The following is a 24,402-nucleotide window of genomic DNA, read 5'->3' as shown; positions in this document are numbered from 1 at the left end:
AAACAATGGAAAAAAAAGAGGGAGGTTGAAGTGTGAGGATGAAGCGAGTAAGGCACAATTATATTTTCTGTTACATTTTTGTTAAAAAAAAGAGCTTGAAAATTGAAAAAGATTTTGCAATTTTTATCATTTTTCAAAAATAAAAAAAAATATCGAAAAAAAAAAGAATAGAAAATCCAAAAGATTTTATATGTTTCATCATTTTTCTGAAAAAAAAGAAGAAGAAAAAATGTATTTTCTATATGTCATTTGTTGTTTTATTATTATTCTCGCTCGTATCCAATCTGCCCGAACTACGCATACCTGATTCTCATCTTTCGGGGTATGATACGTAGGCAACCCACATAGGGTCCGGTCTTCCTAGTAAATCTTAGGTTCTTGGCTTTGTGGGGTCTTAGCCAAATTTTGCACTTCTAGCCACCTTTTGGCCAAATAAGCCATTTTGTAAAAATAGCCTCAATCGTATCTTGCATGCGTTTTAGGGAATGTTATTGTCTCACATAGTGTTGGTTTAAAGTTTTCTCATACAGGTGTGGATTTATTTACCGAAGTTTGAGCATGGCAGACACCCCGTGACCATCCAGTCAAGATCGCTCAGGCAGGAGTTGCTTAAGGAGATTTGTTTTATTTTTATGTTTTGAGTCTGTTCCTCATTTTATGTTGTCTTTTACTTTCTACTTTGGTACAGTAATGTCAAGTCTTTTTATTATTGTTATTTTCTGTTTTATATTTGAAAAAATGTGTTGTAACTCAAAATCCAAAAAAAAGAGATGTTGCATTTTTATATTTCGTTATAAATTTTCTTTAGAATACTAATTGTATAAATGAAAAAAAAAATTCTTTTAGTACTTCTTTAAAAACTTTCTTTAAGGTGTTAATTCCAAAATCCAAAAAGACTTTCTTTTGAGGTGTTTCTTTGGGGAAATTAATGAAGGATGAAAAAAATTCTTTTTATCTTCATTAGAACTTTAGGATATTGTACATAGAAAAAAACATACTTTATCATTTGTTTATCGTTAGAATTTTTCTTTTAGGCAATCAAAATTGAAATCCAAAAACATTCTGTTTTACCTTTTTCATTGCTTGCTTCGAAATCTTGCGTTAGGATATCAAATGAAAATTAAAAATATTTTTTCGTGGTTTATTATTTCGATCTTCTTCCTAAAAAAAGAGAATAAAAAAAATATTTTTGTTTTCTCTTCTAGGGTTTTCCTTAATAATTTTCCATGGAGTGTTTGTTTAAAAAAAAAAGCAAAATATATGCTCGTTAAGCTTGAGTTCAGAATAGGTTATAGAACATTAAGTCTAGAAAATTCAAAAACAAAAAAAGAGATTTGTTTCTTTTATTTCCCTTTTCTCGTCAGAGTCATTAAGGTAGAAACAGAGAACGTCAGTTTGTTTCCTTTATTCTTGATCTTCCAGAACTACGCAAAGATCTGATTCATGCAGCGTCATGATACGTAGGCAACCTACATAGGGTTCGATCGAATCATTTTTTTTACTGATAAAAGAAAAGAAAAGAGGTGAAATTGTGGGATGTGAGATATGAGAGAAAGAAAAGAGTGTTGAAATTGTGGGATGTGAGATATGAGAGAAAGAAAAGAGTGTTGAGAAAAAGAAATGAAGGAAAATGGGCAAGCCAACAAGTACAAGAAAAACAAAGAGAAGAGAGGTTGAAATGAACAAATTGGGATGATGCCAAGTGACCTTGTGACCCTCGAAGTCATTCTTGGACCGTAAATTATTGCTAGGTGCATGGCACGAATTGTGATATTTTTAGCTGTTAAATGCTCTAACGCTAACATGATGACTTCATTTTGTTCCTTTTGTTCTCCTCATTGTAGAAGAAGGGTGGTTGGTTTGTGGTTCTTAAGATAACTCATCCATTCAACACAAGGCCAAAGGGCAAGGTAGCCATGTCTAGCAAAAACTTGGGCACAAGAGTTGTTGACCCGTCAAGGGAGTTTGTGGAGTCAGAGTCTGAATTGAAAGAGGAGTTCCAAAGGGTGAAACAACAAATGGCAGAAATGTATCAGTCTTGGATCAGGGGGCATCCTCCGCCTTCATTCCCCACTAACTATACTGAAAACCCTGCAACTATCCCACCACTATCCCAAATCCAGATTCCCACTGCTGTTGATATCACCCCACAACCTTTTCACACTCTACCCGCCAAAACCACCTCGTATCCCGCTCCTTTGGCCACTCATTCTCTTGTATCTCCTCCCTCAGCTACTTTTCCTCGATCCTCTAACGAGGTTGTGTTCAAAGTCCCTGATGCCCAACACTATGCACCAGAACCAACTTTCAAAGTCTCAGATTCATACTCTCCCGCTCCTCATTTTGAGCCTCCCGGCGAAACTGAAAAGCTTGCTAAGACAGTGGAGCAAGATGAGATATCCAGGAAGGTGAAAATCTTAGAGCAGTCTTTAAGAAACATGCAAGGGGGGAGCCAGATGAGCGTATCTTACAAAGACTTGTATTTGTTTCCTGACGTCCAACTGCCTGCTGGGTTTAAGATGCCAAAGTTTGATTTGTATGACGGGCATGGAGATCCCGTGGTCCACTTGAGAGGTTACTGCAGTAAGATGAGAGGCGTCAGTGGGAAAGACAAATTATTGATGGCATATTTTAGTCAGAGTCTGAGTGGGGCAGCTCTGGAGTGGTACACCCACCAAGATGCTAGCAGGTGGTACACGTGGGATAATATGGCTCAGGCCTTTGCCAGACACTTTTAGTACAATATAGAAATTGTCCCAGATCGCATGTCCCTCGCCAAGATAGAAAAGAGGCCTAATGAAAGCTTTAGGGAATACGATCTCAGATGGAGAGAGCAAGCTGCCAGAGTCCATCCTCCCATGGAAGAAAAAGAGATGGTCAAGTACTTTCTTCAAGCTCAAGCACCAACTTACTTTGGGCATTTGATCACGGCTGTGGGTCGGTCTTTTAATGATGTGGTAAAAATGGGAGAAATGGTAGAATATGGGTTGAAGTCTAGCAAGATCATGAGTTATTCTGCTTTAAAAGCCATAACACAAGTAATTCAGAACGACACAGGAAGCTTGCTGGGTCAGAATGAACATGATGATTTTGCCATGGTTGTTTCAGAGTCACGACATGGACCAAAGGGTCCGCCTCACCAATATACCCAACCTCAACTCCAACCCCAAACCTGTCCCCGAGTTCCATGTAATCCACCTCAGTATTATCCTCCGAACAATGTTTGGTCATATATCCAACCACTAGGTCACTCCCTATGGCGAGCGCCAGCACCACATAATGCATTCTTTCCTTCACAACATTTTCGAGCACCCAACAACCCTAGAAAACAGGGGCAGGGAAGGGAACAAAGGCAAAGAAATAGTTTCACGCCAATTGGGGAGTCCTACACAAGCTTGTTTGAAAAGTTAAAGCATTCTGGCCTGATTGAGCCGCTCCTCGGCTATACTCCAGACCCATATGCAAAAGGCTTTGATCCTACTGTACGATGCATGTACCACTCTAATGTCCAAGGGCATAGCATTGAATATTGTCGTTCTTTGAAAAGGGAAATAGAAAGAATGATTCAAAAAGGGGTAATTGTGATCAATGACAGTGACAGGGAGCATGCGAATCCTCTTGGGAACTTGCAGACTGAAGTTAATGATATTGAAGTTGTTAATGGTTTTGGCAATATTGATGGGGAACCCATTGGCTTAGATGGCGTGCTTGGTAATTGGAAAGACGCTTCATCTCTTGGCTAACTGGAGAGGAGTCTTGGTGGTTTATTTTGTTGTCATTTCTGTTGTCCGGGTTATTTTCAGGGTTGTAATCCGGATATTGTCTTGTGATTTAAACCCTTCTATCCTTTTATTTTGCCTAGTTTATTTTTTGTAGTAACTCGTTTAGTGTTGTCTAGGTTTGTTCCAAGGTTGTAACTCAGTTTAGTTTGCTTGTTTTGTTGTTCAAACCCTTTCACCATCTGTCTAATGCAATTTTCTATTATTTTTAGTCATTTTTGTTTAGTTCTCTTTTCCTTTTATAGTCTTTTTCCTGTTGACTCTAGTGGCATGACATGCACTAGTAATTCTCAGCTTGGTTTTAAAAGTCAGTTTAGTCACGAAGCAATGAAACAACGTTGAAGATGTAGGGACATTGGAGGGAAATAAGTGAAGGCATTTTGAGATCACTTCAAGCCCGAATTGTGTGAAATTGGGGCAGGTGGAACATAAAAATACACTATTAAAATGCATCACGCTGCATCGGGTGAAGATAATGGGAAGTTTGCCCCAAATTTGTAGGGGGCCGTTCGTGGTAATGAGAGTTGGGGTGTTGTCCAATAGGGCTTGGTAATTAACAGATGTAAAAGGCGAATGTGTGAATATGGTTATCAAGTCTAGTATAGTCAAAAGATGTTATAAATGTTTTTCTTGGTCTGTTTAATTGTGTAGTTTGCACTTGGCATGTTTTGGAGATTGGAATGACGAAGGCATTTTGTTCTGCTATCTAAACACTTTATCCTTCGTTATCCCTTTTGAACCTTATTTATTTTCTTTCATACCCTTTTTTCGGAATCAGTAGCAAAGATCAGAAATGCAAGCGCGAAAGATGAGTAAAGAAAAAAAAGAAAAGAAAAAGAATGAAAAGAGAGAGAAGAAAAAGAAGAAGAAAGAGAAAAGAAAAAAAAAAGAAAAAAAACAACAAGAAAAGAGAAAAAGAAAAAGAAGAGAAAGAAAAGAAAAGAGAAGAAAAACAACAACAAAAAGAAAAAGAAGGAAAGAAGAGAAAAGAAAAAGAAAAGAAAAATCACAACAAACAAGGTAATTCCTATCACATGAACTACGTTCGACCTGATTCCTTTTAAGGATACGTAGGCAGCCTCACGGTTCGGTCTCATCAAAACAAAAATCCAAAAGTCCCCAAGAAAGAAACTGTGGCAGAAGTTGTGTTTGTTGCAAGAAATTTGATTCCGAAAGTTGTAATTTTGAACCCATGAGAATTGGTTTGAGCCTTTGATACCCTTTCTTTCTAACCCTATCCAAAAAGCCCACATTACAGTCCAAAGAAAGACCTTCCGATCAGTCTTCGAGAGATGCCAAGTCAACCACGGAGAGGTAATTCATATCAGGGGCAACACTATGGTCCAAGCAGAAAAATAATGAAAATAAGGGAGTCTTATTGGTGAAAACTCTCACGGGCACCGTAAGGCGACGAGAGCTGAGAGAAGTCAAAAATGAGAGAGTCTTATTGGTGAAAACCCTCATGGGCACCGTAAGGTGACGGGAGCTGAGAGAAGTCAAAAATGAGAGAGTCTTATTGGTGAAAACCCTCGCGAGCACCGTAAGGCGACGGTAAGTTGAGAGAAAGAACAAATGAGAGAGGCTTGATGGTGAAAACTCTCCGGGCACTACAAGTCGAATAAGGATTGTGAGTCAGATTGGATAATTAGAGCATTGAAGCCCAGTTTCACGGTTTAGGGGGTATAACAGGAGTTGGACATCAGACTTGCTCAACGGAATAGGCCATAGGTGCATGTTATGGTCATTATAGTTGGTATCCACATCTGATAGGTTTCTACTTTGTAGTTTTCTTATTAGGAATCATATCTTTCCTGTGTCTTTTATTCTATTCCTTTTGTCTTGTTTATTTCCTCTTCCTGAGTCTGTTCGGTCAAAATAAGTGAGAAATGGATTCAAAATTTGCCACCAACTTTCCAATTGCACAAAACGAGATCTGGCTAGCACGTCACAGTGTCATAAGTCAGGAAAGAACAACAAGCGCACGGAGTTGGTAATGATCAACATGCTTTGGGGTCCATGAGAAATACAAAGGTTTGGTATATTTCAATTCGTGAATAGTGCAACAGATAGAGGATGTTGTGTGAACGGGTCAAAGGTATTCTCTGTGATGAGATCAACAAAGAAAGTGGTTAACCACTGACAAGCGAGGTCTTCCAAGCAGAAATCAAAGTTATCGTGACAGATAACTTTGATTTGGGATTCATGTGAAACACAAAGGTTTGGTAGACGTCAGTTCATGAGCAATGCAACAGATAGAGGGTATTGGGTCTGAACGGAGAAGAGGTATTTTCTGTGATAAGGGTGACAGAGAAATTGGTTAGTCAATAAGCGAGCAATGTCTTTCAAGGTGAAATCAAAGTTATCATGGCAAGTGAAGGAGCAACCGCTGCAAAGTTAAGGCCACAAACCAACCACTATGTTTAAACTCACAAGTTTTCTTTGTCTGAAACAGGGACGAAAGCTATGTTCATATCAAATCTTGGAAGGTTGAAATTTTCAGGTGTAATGCCACAATTCTGCTTACGCAAAGGCTATTGAGAAGATCACACATCACCACTAGGAAAAGCATTTCCTAGTCTGGATTTTCAAGTTATGTTTTGCTTTAGGAGACGCACTTCCTAAATTGAGATTTTACCACTAGGAGACGCACTTCCTATTTGGTTCATTTAAATTCATTCCTAGGAGACGCACTTCCTAGTTTTAGTCAATGATGTTTCACCCCTAGGAGACACACTTCCCAGTTTGGGTCTTTCGGGTTATATTTTTGCTTTAGGAGACGCACTTCCTAAATTGAGATTTTACCACTAGGAGATGCACTTCCTATTTGGTTCATTTAAGTTCATTCCTAGGAGATGCACTTCCTAGTTTGAGTCATTAGTGTTTCACCCCTAGGAAACGCACTTCCTAGTCTGGGTCTTTCAGGTTATATTTTTACTTTAGGAGACGCACTTCCTAAATTGAGATTTTACCACTAGGAGATGCACTTCCTATTTGGTTCATTTAAGTTCATTCCTAGGAGACGCACTTCCTAGTTTGATTAATTGGGATTTCACCCCTAGGAGACGCACTTCCTAGTCTGGGTAGTTCAGGTTATATTTTTGTTTTAGGAGACGCACTTCCTAAATTGAGATTTCACCTCTAGGAGACGCACTTCCTAGTCTGGGTAGTTCAGGTTATATTTTTGTTTTAGGAGACGCACTTCCTAAATTAAGAGTTCACCCTTAGGAGACGCACTTCCTAGTCTGGGTAGTTCAGGTTATAGTTTTGTTTTAGGATACGCACTTCCTAAATTGAGATTTCACCCCCTAGGAGACGCACTTCCTAGTCTGGATAGTTCAGGTTGTATTGTTGTTTTAGGAGACACACTTCCTAAATTGAGATTTTCTCCTAGGAGACGCACTTCCTAGTTTGGATCGTATGAGTTTTAGTCACTGAAGTTCTCACCCCTAGGAGACGCACTTCCTAGTCTCGGTCATTTAAATTCATTCCTAGGAGACGCACTTCCTAGTTTAAGTCATTAATGTTTCACCCCTAGGAGACGCACTTCCTAGTCTTGGTATTCTAAATTATATTTTGGTTTATAATATTGCTAACAACTCACAAATCTTCCTAGTGCAAACTGGGGCAGAAATTTTTCTTTGTTTTGTCTATTTTGTTGAAATCAGGAGCCCGCCTGGAGAGCAGGAATACATTTCAAGTTAGCAGTCAGGAGCCCGCCTAGAGAGCATGGAATACTTTCAAGCGTAGTAGTCAGGAGCCCGCCTGGAGAACAAGGGAGTACAATTTAAATTTTAGCTTTCAAATTCTTTGTTTTGTCTATGTTGAAGTCAGGAGCCCGCCTGGAGAGCAGGGAATACATTTCAAGTTGAAGTCAGGAGCCCGCCTGGAGAGCAGGGAATACTTTCAAATGCAGCAGTCAGGAGCTCGCCTGGAGAACAAGGGAGTACCATTTAAGTTTTAGCTTTCAAATTCTTTGCTTTGTTTATGTTGAAGTCAGGAGCCTACCTGGAGAGAAAGGAATACATTTCAAGTCAGCAATCAAGAGCCCGCCTGGAGAGCAGGGAATACATTTCAAGTCAGCAATCAAGAGCCCGCCTGGAGAGCAGGGAACACATTCAAATTTAGTAGTCAGAAGCTCGCCTGGAGAGTAGGGAATACATTTCCAGTCGGCAATCAGGAGCCCACCTGGAGAACAAGGGAGTACAATTCAAGTTTTATCTTTCAAGTTCTTATTGATATTTGGTAATGCGATTCGTTTTACACTTACATATGGGCCAGATACCCAAACGAGGGCAGAACATTTTCTTTGTTTCGTGTATTTTGTTGAAGTCAGGAGCCCGCTTGGAGAGCAGAGAATACATTTCAAGTTAGCAGTCAGGAGCCCGCCTGGAGAGCAGGGAATACATTCAAGTTTAGCAGTTAGGAGCCCGCCTAGAGAGCAGGGAATACATTTCAAGTTCAGCGGTCAGGAGGCCACCTGGAGAGCAGGGAATACATTTCAAGTTAGCAGTCAGGGAGCCCCGCCTGGAGAATAGGGTCAGTTTTTACTTTAGTCAAGCTTAGTTTATAGATTTCCTAGTCTATTCTTTAGTTTAATTTCATCATTGCATCAATAGCACAAGTGGTTTACAGTTTTGCTAACAACTCACAAATTTTCCTAGTGCAAACTGTGGCAGAAAATTTCTTTGTTTTGTCTATTTTGTTGTAATCAGGCACCCCACCTGGAGAACAAGGGGAAACAACTCAAGTTTCTAGGGAAAGCAGTGTCGAATGAAGACAACTCAAGTTTCAAGGGAAAGCAGTTTCGAAGCAAGACAGTTCAAGTTTCAGGGGAAAATGGTTCAAGGTGCAAAGGAAAACAGTGTCAAGTAACGAGAGAAGACGGTTCGAGTTCAACAGTCAGGCGTCCACCTAAAGAAAAGGAAAAACATCTCAGATTGCAATTCAAGTCAGCAACCAAAGAATCTCGCGGCAAGAATGCGAGCCAACAGTCCGAGGTGATCAACAGAAGTTAGTCAGAATAAAGAAAAGAGAGGAAGGCAAGAAGTGAATCCAAATGCAGAGGTTGATGAAAGATGTGAAATACTTAAGACGTGGTGGAAGTCACAAGCACTACATGTCCGGTCCCGACCCAAAAGCTGTAGAAGAACGAGCTAGCACCTGCAGCTAACAAGCGCCAAGGTTTAAATCTAAAGTCTGCATGAAGAACCATTCAAGACTTAAGATCAAGCTTTAGAAGACTTATAGATAGGAATCTTGTAACTCATAGTTGATAGGCGTATCTAGTCTTTTTCATGTTTTGATTTTGATGTAATAGCAGGACTGCGGACCGAAACCTCGACGGAATGGCACCTCGACCGGCTCTCCACCTCGGTATACTCCATCACCTCACTCATCTCTGAACTACACATGGCCTGATTCCTTTATAGCCAAGGATATTTAGGCAGCCCAGATACCAGGGCTCGGTCACACTCCCTTCTCTCTTAGATTTAGTCTCTCCAAATAAGGGTCGGGTCAAAAACCTGTCTAGTCAGTCTTTGTTTGAAAACTCTGTACGTTTCCAGTCAAAGAGGGGCAGCTGTAGACATGTGATTTTTGACCCTCCCCAAGATTTTTTATATATTAGCGTAAAATATTTAATTTAGGCATAATATAGATATTTTAAGTAATTGTGACTCTTTTACTTTATTTTATTACAAGAAAACAAAACAAAATCACAAAAATAGGTTCATTAATGTTTTGTAGTCATTTTTAATCTAAAAAAAATCTCTTAAAAAATATATACAACAATAGTATCGTATTTTTATTTTAATATGATATTTGAAAATACCAAAAATAGATTTTTTTTAATGGTTAGTTTTACTTTAACAATTATTTGAATAGTAGGAATAATTAACAAATGGGCCCGTATTTTTAATCTCGTTCGCAGCGAAAGAAGAGAGCTTGGGCTCGAGCAACCCATCTTTAGGCCTAATTTTGGACCTAGCCCATAATTCTTAGGCCCATACCCCTTAACCTAAAATCCTACCAAAAACCTAGACTATAAAAATAAAAGAAACGGACAAAAGGAAAGGGCTAAAAAAAAGTTGAAAAAGGCTGGGCAGCTTTTGGAAAAAGACCCCATCCCCCCTGCGTCGTCTTCTTAACCTCACCCTGCGCGTCGTTTGTTTCAACAGAGACCCCCCCTGCTTGCCCATCGTCTTCTCCAAACGACCCAGCTCTCTACATCGACCAAACCAACGACCCCCACCCCTTGAAACCTCATCTCCTTCACACCACCCCAGCAACCAGAACACAAACGACCCCTGCCCTGTTGAGTCGTCTGGTTCAACAGCAACAGCTGCCGGAACAAAAAACAAAAGCTTGAATGACGCACACAGCCACACACATGCACAAAAACGAGAAACATTTGGACGCACATACAGACGGAACCAAATCTAACCGAAACTGTTTGATTCCGACGACTTGCCATAGAATCCGGCGGACCGGGTTCAAACCCAGCGGTAAACCTAGCTCCAAAACTTCCTGAAACTAACCCAAATCATTGCGAAAGTCAGCTTGGAAATGCTACCCAAATCCAGGTCGAGTGAATCTGTTCAATTTCGTCGAGGTATTTGTTGATACGCTGTCCGAGATTCCGTCTGTTTTGAATTTCTGGCGAGGTTCCGTTGCTGCTACATTTTTTTCGAGTCCGTGTCTCTTATTCGAGCATCGAAACAGTGCTCGTGTGTGAAGCTGTGTTTCATCGAAATTTCAGGTTCATATTTCTCAATTCGTTTCTTCTGTCAACCTGATTATTCTTAATTTAGTGTTCATATGATATGGATTTGGTGTTTGAATGAAACGCGAGCTATGCCCAAATTCTTATTTATGGTTTAGAACAGCATTCAGTTGTGGCCTGGCTATCGTAACTTGATTGCCATCCTTTTGAAGTTGCATTGTATTTGCAACCATGATGTTAGTAATTATCACATATTATCATTTAGACGTTTGGATTATTTTGAAACTCTACTCTTTTGAGTCTAGTTACATGTTTGTTTGAAAATTTTCTATTACATGGCATCACAAATAGTTGTTTGCAACCTGTTGGAAACGGCCTTGGCCATGTGGTGGAATCCTTTATTCATTGCAGATTCGTTTAGAAAGCGTGAAGGTTTGTTCTGCTTCTCGGTTTTCTTTGTAGCAAGCAACACAGATTGCTCTTTGCCTCTAGCTGGATAGTCACAGTTTCGTTGTAATTTCGAATTTGCCCACTTAGTTATTTGCTCGTATGTTTACTCGAATTGGTTATAGCTGAACACGATGTTGTCACAATATAGATATTGAGTTGTTATTCATCAACTGAACTACGTCAAATTAGATTAAAGGGGCTTGGGTGTGCATTTCATGTGACCCTACCATAATTTTGAATATTAAAAAGTAAACATGCTAAAATCCGGGGGTGCATTTCATGTGACCCGGTCCTAATTTCCAACAAGGTTAAATAGAGCGCGCTGTGAACCATGGGTGCATTTCATGTGACGTGGCTTGCAATATGTTTTAAATAACCTTGAATTAATTCTTTAAATAAGTAAAATCGGTTTTCCAAAAGTTAAAAAATGCAAATAGGTTTCCAAGATGTTTTAAAATCAGATAATAAGCCATTTATAACAGTTGAGCGACCGTGCTAGAACCACGGAACTCGGGAATGCCTAACACCTTCTCCCGGGTTAACAGAATTTCTTACTCGGATTTCTGGTTCGTGGACTGTTAAACAGAGTTATATTTTCCTCGATTCGGGATTCAACCGGTGACTTGGGATACCATAAATCTCCCAAATGGCGACTCTGAATCTTTTAATAGATATAATCCCGTTTCGATTGTCCTTTAATTGGAAAAACTCCTTTAGACCCTTTCCGGGGGTGTAAGGCAAAAAGGAGAGGTGTGGCACTTTTGAAAAAAGAACGGGTGTAGACCGTCCGGTCCGGGCGCTTTAAAGGGTTTAAAGGAGAAGATGGCCTTTTTAATCTCAATATTAAGAAGGGGGTTATCTAGGCTATTGAGGTTTAAGGCATTTTGGGAGATGTTTTTTAAAGGACTAATTCTACTAGAATTTTTGTGGGAGGTGGTAAAGATAGAATTAAAGTAGTTGCAAACATGGGAGATGACTAGATTAGGATCGTTAATCTAATTCCCTGCATCATCTTTGAAGAAATTGATCCTATTTCTTCTTTTTCAATTAGTAGCCGAGATGTGGAAGAATTTGGTGTTTACATGTCCCTCGTTAAGCCATAAAACTCTTGACCTTAGCTTCCAGTAATCTTCCTCTATTAGTATAAGGTCATTGTAGTCTTTTTTAAGGCTAGTTTGTAAGTTTTGAAGGAAAATACTATAAGAGTAATGTTTGGATTTTTCAACGCCTTGAAGCCGGGCTAGTATTTTCCTTTTTTTCCATAATATCACCAAAAGCTTGGTGTTTCCAAACCTTGACTTTTTCTATAAACAAATTGCTAGCCCTATTATAATCATTATTAGACCAATTTTCTTGGACTAGAGTTTTGAAAGAAGGGTGTTTACACCAATAGGTTTTAAGTCGAAAGAGAGGCTTATAAAGAACATTATTTTTTGATATTAATTCTACTAAAATGGGATTGTGATCCGAGTGGGTTTTAGGCAAATGAATAATAGAACTTTTTGGAAAAAGCTTAATCCAATCCTCATTGCCTAATACTTTATCTAATCTTTCCATAATCAAACCCCTATTTTTGTGCCTAAGGTTTGACCAAGTGTACTTACACCCTTTATATCCTAAATTAATTAAATTACAATTATTTATCTTACACCAACGATATTTAGCCCTACTATCTTTTATACTATTACCACCAAATTTCTTGTTTGAGCAGAATACATCATTGAAACCTCCTCCTAATAACCAAGGTCCATTGTAGCTATTACTAATGCATTCAATGTTATCCCACATCTTATTCCTAAGAAGTATATTTGTACTAGCATAGATAGCACTAAAAAGCCATTTTTGACGAATAGGGATTACCTCAATTGTAGCATAAATCTCCTGATCCCTTCGAAAAAATTCTGAATGGTGACAATTTCATGATTGGATAGGACCACAATCCCACCTTCCTGGTCTTCAGCTGGTACTTCTATGAACTCCATAAAACCATAATCGTCTAGAAGCTCCATGTGATTTCCCATCCTGGTTTCTAATAAGGCTACCATGCAGGGTCTATGTGTGTCCACCATTTTCCTGAAGTTCCTTCTAAAGTTTTCATTGTTCCCTCCTTTAATATTCTAAATGATAATGTTAGTAGGTTGATTCATGGAAATATTAAAGTTTTGGTTCGTTGGATTCCCATTCTCCTTCACGTCCCCTAGAACTGGGTTCCCCCTTAATGATGGAACTAGGATCATGGCTCGATTGCCTACAGTTGGATCCTGTGGAGGTCTTATGTCCATCGATCATTTGTATAATGCTAGAGGGCAGCTGAGAACATGCCTCTTCTCTTGCCTCTCTGAAAAGAGAAACACTTTTACTCCGTCGAGACTTGAGATTTCTAGGACTCTTTCTAAGAGTAGGTTTAGGGGTTCCTCTTCCTCTTCCATTTCTGCCTCTACTGGTTCTGGCATAGGCACTTGATTGTGGGGTGGGGAGGGAGGTTGTTGTGGTATCTGAGGCTCCTGGATTGGTTGAGGTTGTTCCCATGGAAGAAAAATAGGGTTTAGTTGAGACAGATTCTCTGGCATGAAGAATGGCATGTCCATTAAAACATTTTGAGGATAGATTGGATTGAAATGTCGAGGAAGGTTCCACTGGTTCCTCATTGCATGAACCAGCTGGGGGTTCACTGATGGTGCTAAGGGTTGAAGGATGTTGTTGAGCCATGCTTGATTGAGGTAGTTGTTCATGGCCAACCTTATGCCTTCTGTCACTAACTGGGCTAGATACTGAGTGTTGTGGAGGATGATAATCGAGTCCTGGCCATTTATCTGGACATTGAATGAGCATGTATGGCCCATCAGATCCATCTCCATCCATGATACAGGTTGATAGTCTTGAGCTTGAGGTGGTTGAACATAAATTATTCGAGGGTTTACTAGTTGAGGTTGGAGAGGTGAGAGGTTTTCCATGGTGATTCTGGTTTGTCGAAGAATTTGGAGAAGTCTTTGTCTCCTCCTTAGGGATGATGGTAATGTTGGCATTATGATCAGTGTTTAGGTTACTTAATAATTCTAAATCAGGCATGGGGGAGGAGCTATTAGGTATAAGGGATGGATTGGTTGATAGGGTAATGATTGGGGATATCTTTTGTATATCGTTTGAGTCCCCAAGGGTGGAGTTTATAGGCTGAGTTCCCAAATCCTTTGCGTGTGCTGGATTTTTAGCCATTTGGCTTGGATGTTCTTCTGTCATTGCCATTTGGCTAGCATGCTTAGGCCTTTGTGGATAAGCAGATCTTGATGAAAGATCTTTCTTGAGATTGTGGTTAATGGACGGATTGTTACTAATTTGCCCACTAGGAAGGGTAGTATTATTAGTAGTGCTGTGATTTTTAATAGGGGTAGTAGGGTCATTATGGATGTTATTTTGCATGGCCACCTTAACTAATTGATTTGTAGGATTTGTAATAGAAGACACATTTGTGTCCGGCATATCAATATCATTGGTAGTTTGTGACATTTGTTCACTTGCATGTGATTTATTAATTATAATTTTTTGATTATTAATTTCTTTAGTGGTTTTGTTCAAAACTAGGGGCTCTTCATATAGGATAGAAAAGTTATTTTTTGTTATCAATTTATTTTGATCACCAATCAAAGAAGTCGAAGATTGAAGATTGTTAGTGTATGGTGATGGGGTAGTATTTCTGTGATCTTTTGATTTATATTGTAAGAGTTGAGTGTCTAAATACTTACCGGTGTTGGCATTGAATAACTTGACAGGGATACCTGGGCCATTAGCTTGTTTAATCGGATTTGCAATAGGTTGTTTTTGAGGACCTTTTGCACCTTGATGTCTTCCTTTGGAAAGAAAATGTTGTCCATTGTTCTTTTTCCCTATTATTTGTAATTGTTGATAATTCCTTGCTTTGTATCTTCATTTTTTCCATCTCTATTTTTCTGAATAATAAAGGAACATTTTTGAGCTATGTGCCCCAATCGTCCACAGTTTTTACAAAGAAAATTTTCACCTTCGTAGTGTATTGCTTGTTTGTGGTGGACAACATAGATGAATGGTTGAACTGGAACTTCCAATGGTAATTCCACACATAATCTTGCATAACGACCTCTCAGAGTTGTTGATGTGCAAATATCAATTTTTAGGAGCCGGCCAATTGCATTACCAATTTTTTCCAGAAAATTGCCATCGTAAAATTTTGTAGGTAATTGAGGAAGTCTAATCCATACTGCTGAGTTTGCGACTTTCTCTTGAGTGGCAACAAAGTTTGGTTTCCATCTAGTAATAGAGAGAAAATGTTCATTAATGAACCAAGGGCCTTGATACATTACCTTGTCCATATTTTCCTTTTTCTTGAATTTGATTATGTAGTAGTGTACTCCAAGGTCAATCAACTGGAAATCTTCAGTTGGTTTCCATAGTTCTTGAATTTTTCTCTTTAGATAGTAGTGTAACATACGCTTTCCCACTAGCTTTACTATGATAGAATTTTTCCATGGCTCATAGATTCTTACCTTCTCCTCATCAGAGAGTGTTATGAATTTGATGCCCTTTGAGGTCGTTAAGGTTGGTTGATCAACTACTTGATCTTCCGAGTCCATCATTGGGGGGTCTATATCTTGATGATTTTCAATAGTGATGAAGAATAAAGGGTTCGAAGTGGTAAGCATAGCTTTGAAGCTAGGTTTGATCATGCTTTGATCAATATCTGGGGGTTTAGGAGGTATTTTGTGTTGTTGTTGTTAGGGTTGGGGATCCATTTCCCAGGGTCATTACATAGTCAAATGTCAAGCTTGACCTATCTCACCCTCCGATTCAAATCTATTCATAGATTGATTAATTTTATTTTGATACAAAATCTTACCTTGGCACCAACAACAACTATAAATGATACTCCCTCCGGTTTACAATAAGTGACCAATTCGCTTTTTGATTTTGGTCCAAAATAAGTGTCCATTTATATAATCAAGAAAGAATTCAATTTGTTTTTACAAAATTACCCTTATGTACATATTCCTAAAACTCCTCACATTAAATATTTAATTAAGGGTAATTTAATCATAATATGTATTTTTGTATAGAATTTAGTATTTTCTTAATGGGTGTGCCAAAAGCAAATTGGTCACTTTTTGTGGACAGGAGAAAGTAAGTATTAAAGTAGAATTACTTTTTTTTTTACTATTTAGATCATCTTAGTTTTTTTGGTCAAATATTTTACTACTTTATATTATCATAATGTAAGAGGATTTTATCAATATCTATCATTTAAGGTGTTGCATTAAATAACTTGGGAGGTTTTAAGAATATAATTAAATTTCTTCACTATTTTGGTTTATCTCAATCTAAGTGAAATAATTTCAGTATCTACCATTTGATAATTTCTATAAGATTTAAATTTAATTCTTTTATTAGCTTTACAATACTCTTTAAGAGTTCCAAGAATAATATTAATTTCTTTACTGTTTTGGTTTATCTAAATCTACAATCCGATACTATTCTATAAGTTGTAACATTACTCTTCTACCCCCTTTACATTATTCATGATATATTTCCTATAAATTGGAGTTACACATTTCTCTCCTTTCATACAAAGATGGCTTCGAAAGTTTTGATTTTCCTCTTCACTTTGTGGGCAATAGGGATATGTAAGTTTACTTTCATTTTTGTTTTCTCTTTGTCGCTCTGTATTTATGTGCTTCATTAGGAAAATTGTGTAAATTTATCTCTATATTGGGAACACGAAATACATGTCACATTTGAATGATAATATAGTGATAATTAGAATTATCACGACATATGTTTCTTATATATCTCTTTATTATGGTTTACACTTCAATCCAATTTGCTGAAAAACATAAAGCAGTGATTGGAGGAAAGATTATTTGTTGTTTGTCATACTTTTCTTTAAATATATATACACTCACATAACACACACATGTGTGTGTATATATATATAATATTGGTGAATTAGCTCATGAATACAGAGAAGGAAAAAAAAGTATAGATGGTCTTGTTGGATTTGAATATCTCTAGTGACCTTGCAGTTAGTGGAATGGAAACTTATGTTTATTTTTCATTCTAAGCTATACTTAGAAAAGAATGCCTTATTTTACCAGTTGATATCATTCCTTTTCTCGAGATCATCACAAAATATCACTAACATGTCATTTAATTGAAATATAAAAAAAGGAATTCGATCAACATTGTCATTAAAGATCTTTTCCTATAAACTCATCAAACATAAAATGTTAGTTGAAATGTTTGGTAGTGAAGAAAATAATTAATATCTATTAGTAGGAAGATGGTTTCAACTTAAAAAAAAATAAACAATTGATCTATTCTCCTTTATAGTGGTAGTTATGATTATTTTGTTTCTTCATCTCCTTTGTCGATATTTTTCTCAAGAAATTATGTGTATTTAAAGCATGAAAATCATCGCATTATGTGACGACCCGAAGGGTCATCACCGTAGTTCTTCCTTGTTCCGTGCTTTCGAGGCCTTGAAAACCTCGCTTTTAGTTGCCTCGATTGGCGTGCGCAGTTCGGGCGCGTAGCCGGAAAGTTTTTATGTTAGAATATGTGAATTATGTGAAACATTTGATGAATTTTGGTATTAATATGCATAATGTTGACTTCGGTCAACATTTTGGGTAAACGGACCCGGACCTGTGATTCGACGGTCCGGAGGGTCCGTAGAAAAATATGGGACTTGGGCGTGTGCCCGGAATCAAATTCTGAGGTCCCAAGCCCGAGAAATGAATTTTTGAAAGAAATTATTTTTCTGAAATTTGATATGAAAATTTGAAATGAAAAAGGGGTTAGAAAATATTGGTATCGGGCTCGTATTTTGGTTCCGACGCCCGGTACAAGTCTTAAATATGTGTTAAGCACTATCTGTAAAGTTTGGCTAAAAACGAACGTTATATGACGTGTTTCGGACTAAAAATGGAGAATTTGAGTTATGAAAGTTGAAGAAAGAAAATCATGTATTTGAGGCTTGATCCTATGTATATGATGTTATTTTGGAGATTTGATAGCACGAGTAAGTCCGTAAGATGTTTTTAAGGTTGTGTGCATGTTTGGTTTGGAGCCCCGAGGGCTCGAGTGAGTTTTGAATGGGGCCCGGGAGGTCTTGGACTTAAAAAATATACAGGTTCAGATGTTGCAGGCCCAGCGCGGCCGCGGCCATTTCTGTGCGGTCCGCGCTGGCAGCCACGCGGCCGCGGTGTTTTTCTATGCGGTCCGCGTGGTAGGGTTCAGAGGGTCGACCAGCGCGGCCGCGCACCAAATCAGTGCGGTCCGCGCTGGGTGGGTTCAGAGAGAGCCCACTTCTCCCCTCCCTCAGCGCGGCCGCGGTGCATTTCTGTGCGGTCCGCGCCAGCCCCCAGAAAAATGTATAAATTCGGGATTTTTAGTCATTTTTCCACTTTTCAAAAACCCAAAACCTAAGATGCGATTTTCCAAACAACTTTTCTTCTTTAAAACGATCGGTAAGTGATTTCTAACTTAATTTCTTTATTCCTTAACATCTTTTAACATAATTTCAACTTCAAATCAAAGATTTTCATGGGGAAAATTGGGTGTTTTGGGTAGAACCTAGGTTTTCTACAAATTGAGAAGTTGGACCTCAATTTGGGGTCCGATTTAAAAACAAATCATATATTGGGATTCATGGGGGAATGGGTAACCGGGTTTTGGTCCGAACCTCGAGTTTCGACCACGTGGGTCCGGGGGTATTTTTGACCTTTTTGGGAAAAACCTTGAAAAATCTATTTTCATGCATTGGGGATGATTCATTTAGTAATTATTAATGTGATTAAGTAACTTATGACTAGATTCGAGCGGATTGGTGGTGGAATCAAGAGGTAAAGCTATACTAGAAGCGTGAGTTGAGTTTGGATCATTCGAGGTAAGTGTTTGTTCTAACTTTGGCTTGAGGGAATAGGATTAGGATGATATTTGCTACTCGCTAATGTGGAGTACAATGTATAGGCATGGTGACGGTTATCTATGCACCAGAGTCTAGCATGACCGTGAGTCTTAATTGCTTTTAATTCGAATAATGTGACACAAGCTTCTTGTTTATTTGATGAGTTTCACATAATATGAACGGTTGAGGTAAAAATTGCGATTGGTGTACTTTTGGAGCGTTAGCTCGAACATAAATGTGTTAGTTGAGGAAGAATGGATTTAAAAAGGAGAATGCGTTGTGAATACTCCCTTGCCGTGATGTGTAGACTAATATATAGATTCTCCCTTGTCGAGATATTTTGGGCTGTTAGCTGTACCCTTGCCAGGCTAAAGGTATTGAGTAGTTATTCTCCCCTGAAGGGGTCTACTATATGAAGTCAGATATATATGATATTATGGGATCGTGTGGCACGTCGTCCACTTATATATGATATTATGGGATCGTGTGGCACGTCGTCCACTTATATATGATATTATGGGATCATGTGGCACGCCGTCCACTTATATATGATATTATGGGATCGTGTGGCACGCCGTCCATTTATATATGATATTATGGGATCGTGTGGCACGCCGTCCACTTATATATGATATTATGGGATCGTGTGGCACGCCGTCCACTTATATATGATATTATGGGATCGTGTGGCATGTCGTCCACTTATATATGATATTATGGGATCGTGTGTTACGCCGTCCACTTATATATGATATTATGGGATCGTGTGGCGCGCCGCCACTTATATATATATATATATATATATATATACATCATGGGAACCAGAGTTTCTTCTATTTATTTCTGATATTTCATTTTTATCTGTTACTCCCCGATAGCATGTCCCCTCCCAGTTTTACTTTGTTTTATCTTGTTATTGTTTTCTTGCACTTGTTGTATATATATCTGTACAGGTTAATTGTGGTAGGTACTGTCTAGCCTTGTCACTACTTCGCCGGGGTTAGGCCAGGCACTTGCCAGCACATGGGGTCGGTTGTGCTGATGCTACACTCTATGCATTTTTGGTGCACAGATTAGGGAGCAGCTTACGAACCGCAGCAGTAGGACTTCTGGGAGCTATCTTCAGTCCAGGGACTCTCGAGGTAGCCTAGCTGGCGTTCGCAGGCCGAAGTCCCTTTCCATGTTTTTTGTTTGTTTATCTTGTATCAGACAAACATGATGTATTTTCCCTTCAGACATTGATTGTAGTATTCTGTAGTAGTCCGTGAGCTAGTGACACCAGACCTTGGGTAGTGATGTGTATTAAACTTCCGCACTTTTGGTTTTCAGTTGCTTTAGATTTAAAGTCTTCCGCTTAGATTTTGTCTCGTTTATTATATTGTTTGAAAGAAAGCAGGAAAGGTGTTTTAAATATTTGGCTTGCCTAGCTCCGATAGTAGGCGCCATCACGACACCCGATGGTGGGAAATCCGGGTCGTGACAAGTTGGTATCAGAGCACTAGGTTACTTAGGTCTCACAACTCACGGACAAGCTCAGTAGAGTCTGAGGGATCGGTACGGAGGCGTCTGTATTTATCCCGTAGAGGCTACTGAGTTAGGAAAACTTCACCTTGTTCATTCTTGTCGTGCGATTCTGTTTCTCAAGTACTGATTGTCTTTCCACTCTGTTCTTTCGCAGATGGCGAGGACACGTGCTTCCTCTTCTACTGCGCAACAGCCTGAGCCCCCAGTAGCAGCCCCTATTAGGGGCAGAGGGTGAGGCCGAGGCCATGCCAGAGGCCAAGGCCGGGGCAGAGCTCAGCCCCGAGCAGCATTTCCAGCGACGGAGCCTCATGTCGATTTTGAGGAGGAGGTTCCGGCCCCAGCTGTTCCAGTGGGCCCAGCTCAGGTCCCAGAGGGTTTCATAGCCACTCTAGTGCTTCAGGACGCTTTGGTCTGACTGGTAGGCTTTATGGAGGGCATTTCTAGAACAGATTTGCTTCCCGTAGCTCCAGCCACATCTCAGGCTGGGGGAGGAGTTCAGACTCCCGATACTCGTACTCTAGAGCCGGTAGCTCCTCAGGCTCAAGTTCCAGCAGTTCAGCCAGCCGTGGCAGTTCAGCCAGCTGTGGCAGCCCAGCCAGGTATTGCGGCTCAGTCCAGCGATGGTGCGGCTATGTCCACGGATACTTTGTGGAGGCTTGATCGTTTCACCAAGCTCTTCACAACCACATATAGTGGCACCCCCTCAGAGGACGCTCATGATTTCATATTCAGCTATCATGAGGTTCTACGGACTATAGGCATTGTAGAGACCAACGGGGTTAACTTCGCCACTTTTTGCCTGGCAGGATCCGCCAAGACTTGGTGGAGGGATTTCTGTTTAGCCAGGCCAGCAGGGTCGCCATCATTGACCTGGGATCAGTTTTCAGAGTTATTTCTGGGGAAGTTTCATCCAGTTACTCAGCGAGATGCTCTTCGCAGGCAGTTTGAGCGTCTCTAGCAGGGTCCTATGACGATCACCCAGTATGAGACCTGGTTCATTGATCTTGCTCGTCATTCCATTGTGATACTCCCCACCGATAGAGAGAGGTTGCGGAGGTTTATTGATGGGTTGGCCCAGCCGATCCGTGTTCAGATGGCCATGAGTACCGGTAGTGAGATTTCATTTTAGGAGGCGGCAGATGGTGCCCGCCGGATAGAGATGGCACTTGCTCAGGGAGGTGGTCATGGGTCTGATAAGAGGCCCCGTCATTCTGGTAGATTCAGTGGTACCTCATCTGGAGGTAGGGATTCTTATGGTAGAGGCCATCCTTCGAGGCCCTTTCAGTCAGCTCTCCAGGCTTCTCATGGTAAACCAGGTGGTCGTGGTTCTCAGCCGCAGTATTCTGACCAGCAGCTCTTCAGTTCACCATCAGCACCTATCAGTGCACCACCACTTCATTTTTCTCAGCAGCCGAGATCTTGTTATACTTGCGGCGATGTGAGTCACATTGCCAGATATTGCCCTCGAGCTTCCAGCAGCTCGCAGCAGCAGGGTTCTCGCCCGATAATCCAGGCACCAGTTGCCCCACAGCCTGCCCAGTCAGCTAGAGGCGGGGGTAGAGAACATAGAGGTGGAGGTAGAGGTCTTAGAGGTGGAGCTCAGACCGCTAGAGGTAGGGGTCAACCAGCAGCAGATCGTCCCAGGGATATAATTCAGGGAGGTGGGGCCCAACCCCGTTGTTATGCTTTGCCAGCCAGGCCAGAGGCTGAGTCATCAGATGCTGTGATTACAGGTACTATTCTGGTCTGTGATAGGGATGCTTCTGTGCTATTTGATCCCGGATCTACGTATTCATATGTGTCGTCCTATTTTGCACCCTATTTGGTTATGCCTAGTGACTCGTTGAGTATTCCTATTTATGTGTCAACACCGGTGGGTGATTCTATTGTGGTCGACCAAGTTCATCGTTCTTGTATCGTAGTGTTTGGGGGTCTTGAGACCCGTGTTGATTTGTTGCTTTTGGACATGGTCGACTTTGATGTTATATGGGGGATGGATTGGTTATCCCCGTACCATGCTATCTTGGATTTCCATGCCAAGACCGTGACCTTAGCCTTACCGGATTTACCCCGTTTAGAGTGGAGGGGGACTTCTGGTCATTGTACCCGTAGTGCTATCTCGTATGTGAAAGCTCGGCGTATGGTCGAGAAGGGATGTTTGGCCTACTTGGCATATGTTCGCGATTCTAGCGCGGAGGCCCCTTCTATTGATTCTGTGCCCGTTGTTCGGGAGTTTCCTGAGGTTTTCCCTTCAGACTTGCCGGGTATGCCGCCCGACAGGGATATCGACTTTTGTATTGATTTGGCCCTGGGCACTCAGCAATTGAACAAGGTTACAATTAATAATAAGTATCAACTGCCGAGGATTGATAATTTATTCGACCAGCTTCAGGGTGCGAGGGTGTTCTCGAAGATAGATTTGAGATCTGGTTATCATCAACTGAGGATTAGGGCGTCTGATGTCCCCAAGACAACATTTCGCACTCGGTATGGGCACTATGAGTTTTTGGTCATGTCATTTGGATTGACTAATGCCCCAGCAACATTCATGGAGTTGATGAACCGAGTGTTCAGACCTTATTTGGACTTGTTCGTGATAGTCTTCATTGACGATATTCTTATATACTCCCGCAGTCAGGAGGAGCATGAGCAGCACCTCAGAGTGGTCCTTCAGACCCTAAAGGATAGTCAGTTGTATGCTAAGTTCTCAAAGTGCGAGTTTTGGTTGAGTTCGGTCGCATTCCTGGGTCATGTCGTATTAGCAGCAGGTATTCAGGTAGACCCGAAGAAGATAGAGGCAGTCAAGAACTGGCCTCGACCAGTTTCAGCTACGGATATTCGGAGTTTCCTGGGGTTAGCAGGTTAGTACCATCGGTTCGTGGAGGGGTTTTCAACCATTGCAGCCCCTATGACCAGATTGACCCAGAAGGGTGTCCAGTTCAGGTGGTCAGACGAGTGTGAGGCGAGCTTTCAGAAGCTCAAGACGGCTCTGACTATGGCACCAGTATTGGTTTTGCCCACATGTTCAGGGCCATATACGATCTATTGTGATGCGTCTCGTATTGGGCTTGGTGCAGTGTTGATGCAGGAAGGCAAAGTCATTGCTTATGCTTCGAGGCTGTTGAAGATCCACGAGAAGAATTATCTGGTTCATGATCTCGAGTTGGCAGCCATTGTTCATGCCTTGAAGATCTGGAGGCATTACTTATGTGGCGTGACGTGTGAGGTTTACACTGATCACAAGAGTCTTCAGTATCTGTTCAAGCAGAAAGAGTTGAATTTGAGGCAAAGGAGGTGGTTAGAGTTGCTAAAGGATTATGATGTTACTATCTTATACCACCCGGGGAAGGCTAATGTGGTGGCCGATGCATTGAGCAGGAAGTTCGCCAGCATGGGTAGTCTTGCTTATATTCCAGTCAGCCAGAGATCGCTTGCTTTGGATGTTCAGGCCTTGGCCAATTGTCTTGTGAGGTTGGATATTTTTGAGCCTAGCAGAGTGTTAGCTTGCACGATTGCTCGTTCCTCACTATTAGAGCGTATTCGCTAGCGGTAGTTTGAGGATCCCCATTTGTGTGTCTTGAGAGACACGGTGTAGCGTGGAGGTGCCAAGAAAGTAACCTTAGATGATGATGGTGTATTGAAATTGTAGGGGCGAGTTTGTGTGCCCAATGTTGATGGGATTCGAGAGTTGATCTTAGCGGAGGCCCATAGTTCTCGGTATTCTATTCACCCGGGCGCCGCGAAGATGTATCAGGATCTGAGGCAGCACTATTGGTGGCGTATGATGAAGAAAGACATCGTTGTGCACGTGGCTCGGTGTTTGAATTGTCAGCAGGTTAAGTACGAGCATCAAAGACTCGGTGGTCTATTTCAGAGGATTGCACTTCCCGACTGGAAGTGGGAGAGGATTACGATGGATTTTGTTACTGGACTTCCGATGACTCAGAAAAAGTTTGATGCAGTTTGGGTCATTGTTGATAGGCTGACCAAGTCAG

The 24,402-nt window shown here is 40.5% G+C and overlaps 2 protein-coding genes across 2 annotated transcripts; both read right to left on the bottom strand.

Annotated features, from left to right (window-relative positions):
* Nucleotides 1-13,104: 13,104 nt before the first annotated feature.
* LOC104238599 (cell wall protein RBR3-like) lies at nt 13,105-14,454 on the bottom strand. Its single transcript, XM_009792998.1, has one exon. It carries the CDS (start codon nt 14,452-14,454, stop codon nt 13,105-13,107), a length of 1,350 nt encoding a protein of 449 aa, XP_009791300.1.
* A 380-nt stretch (nt 14,455-14,834) lies between these two features.
* On the bottom strand, nt 14,835-15,554 carry LOC138869051 (uncharacterized). Its single transcript, XM_070146639.1, has one exon. It carries the CDS (start codon nt 15,552-15,554, stop codon nt 14,835-14,837), a length of 720 nt encoding a protein of 239 aa, XP_070002740.1.
* Nucleotides 15,555-24,402: the final 8,848 nt, after the last annotated feature.

This window comes from Nicotiana sylvestris, chromosome 5 (assembly GCF_000393655.2).
Source record: "Nicotiana sylvestris chromosome 5, ASM39365v2, whole genome shotgun sequence".
In the NCBI taxonomy this organism is placed as follows: Eukaryota; Viridiplantae; Streptophyta; class Magnoliopsida; order Solanales; family Solanaceae; genus Nicotiana; species Nicotiana sylvestris.
Note: the sequence above shows the minus strand (reverse complement) of the source record. Positions and strands in the feature narration are given on the sequence as shown.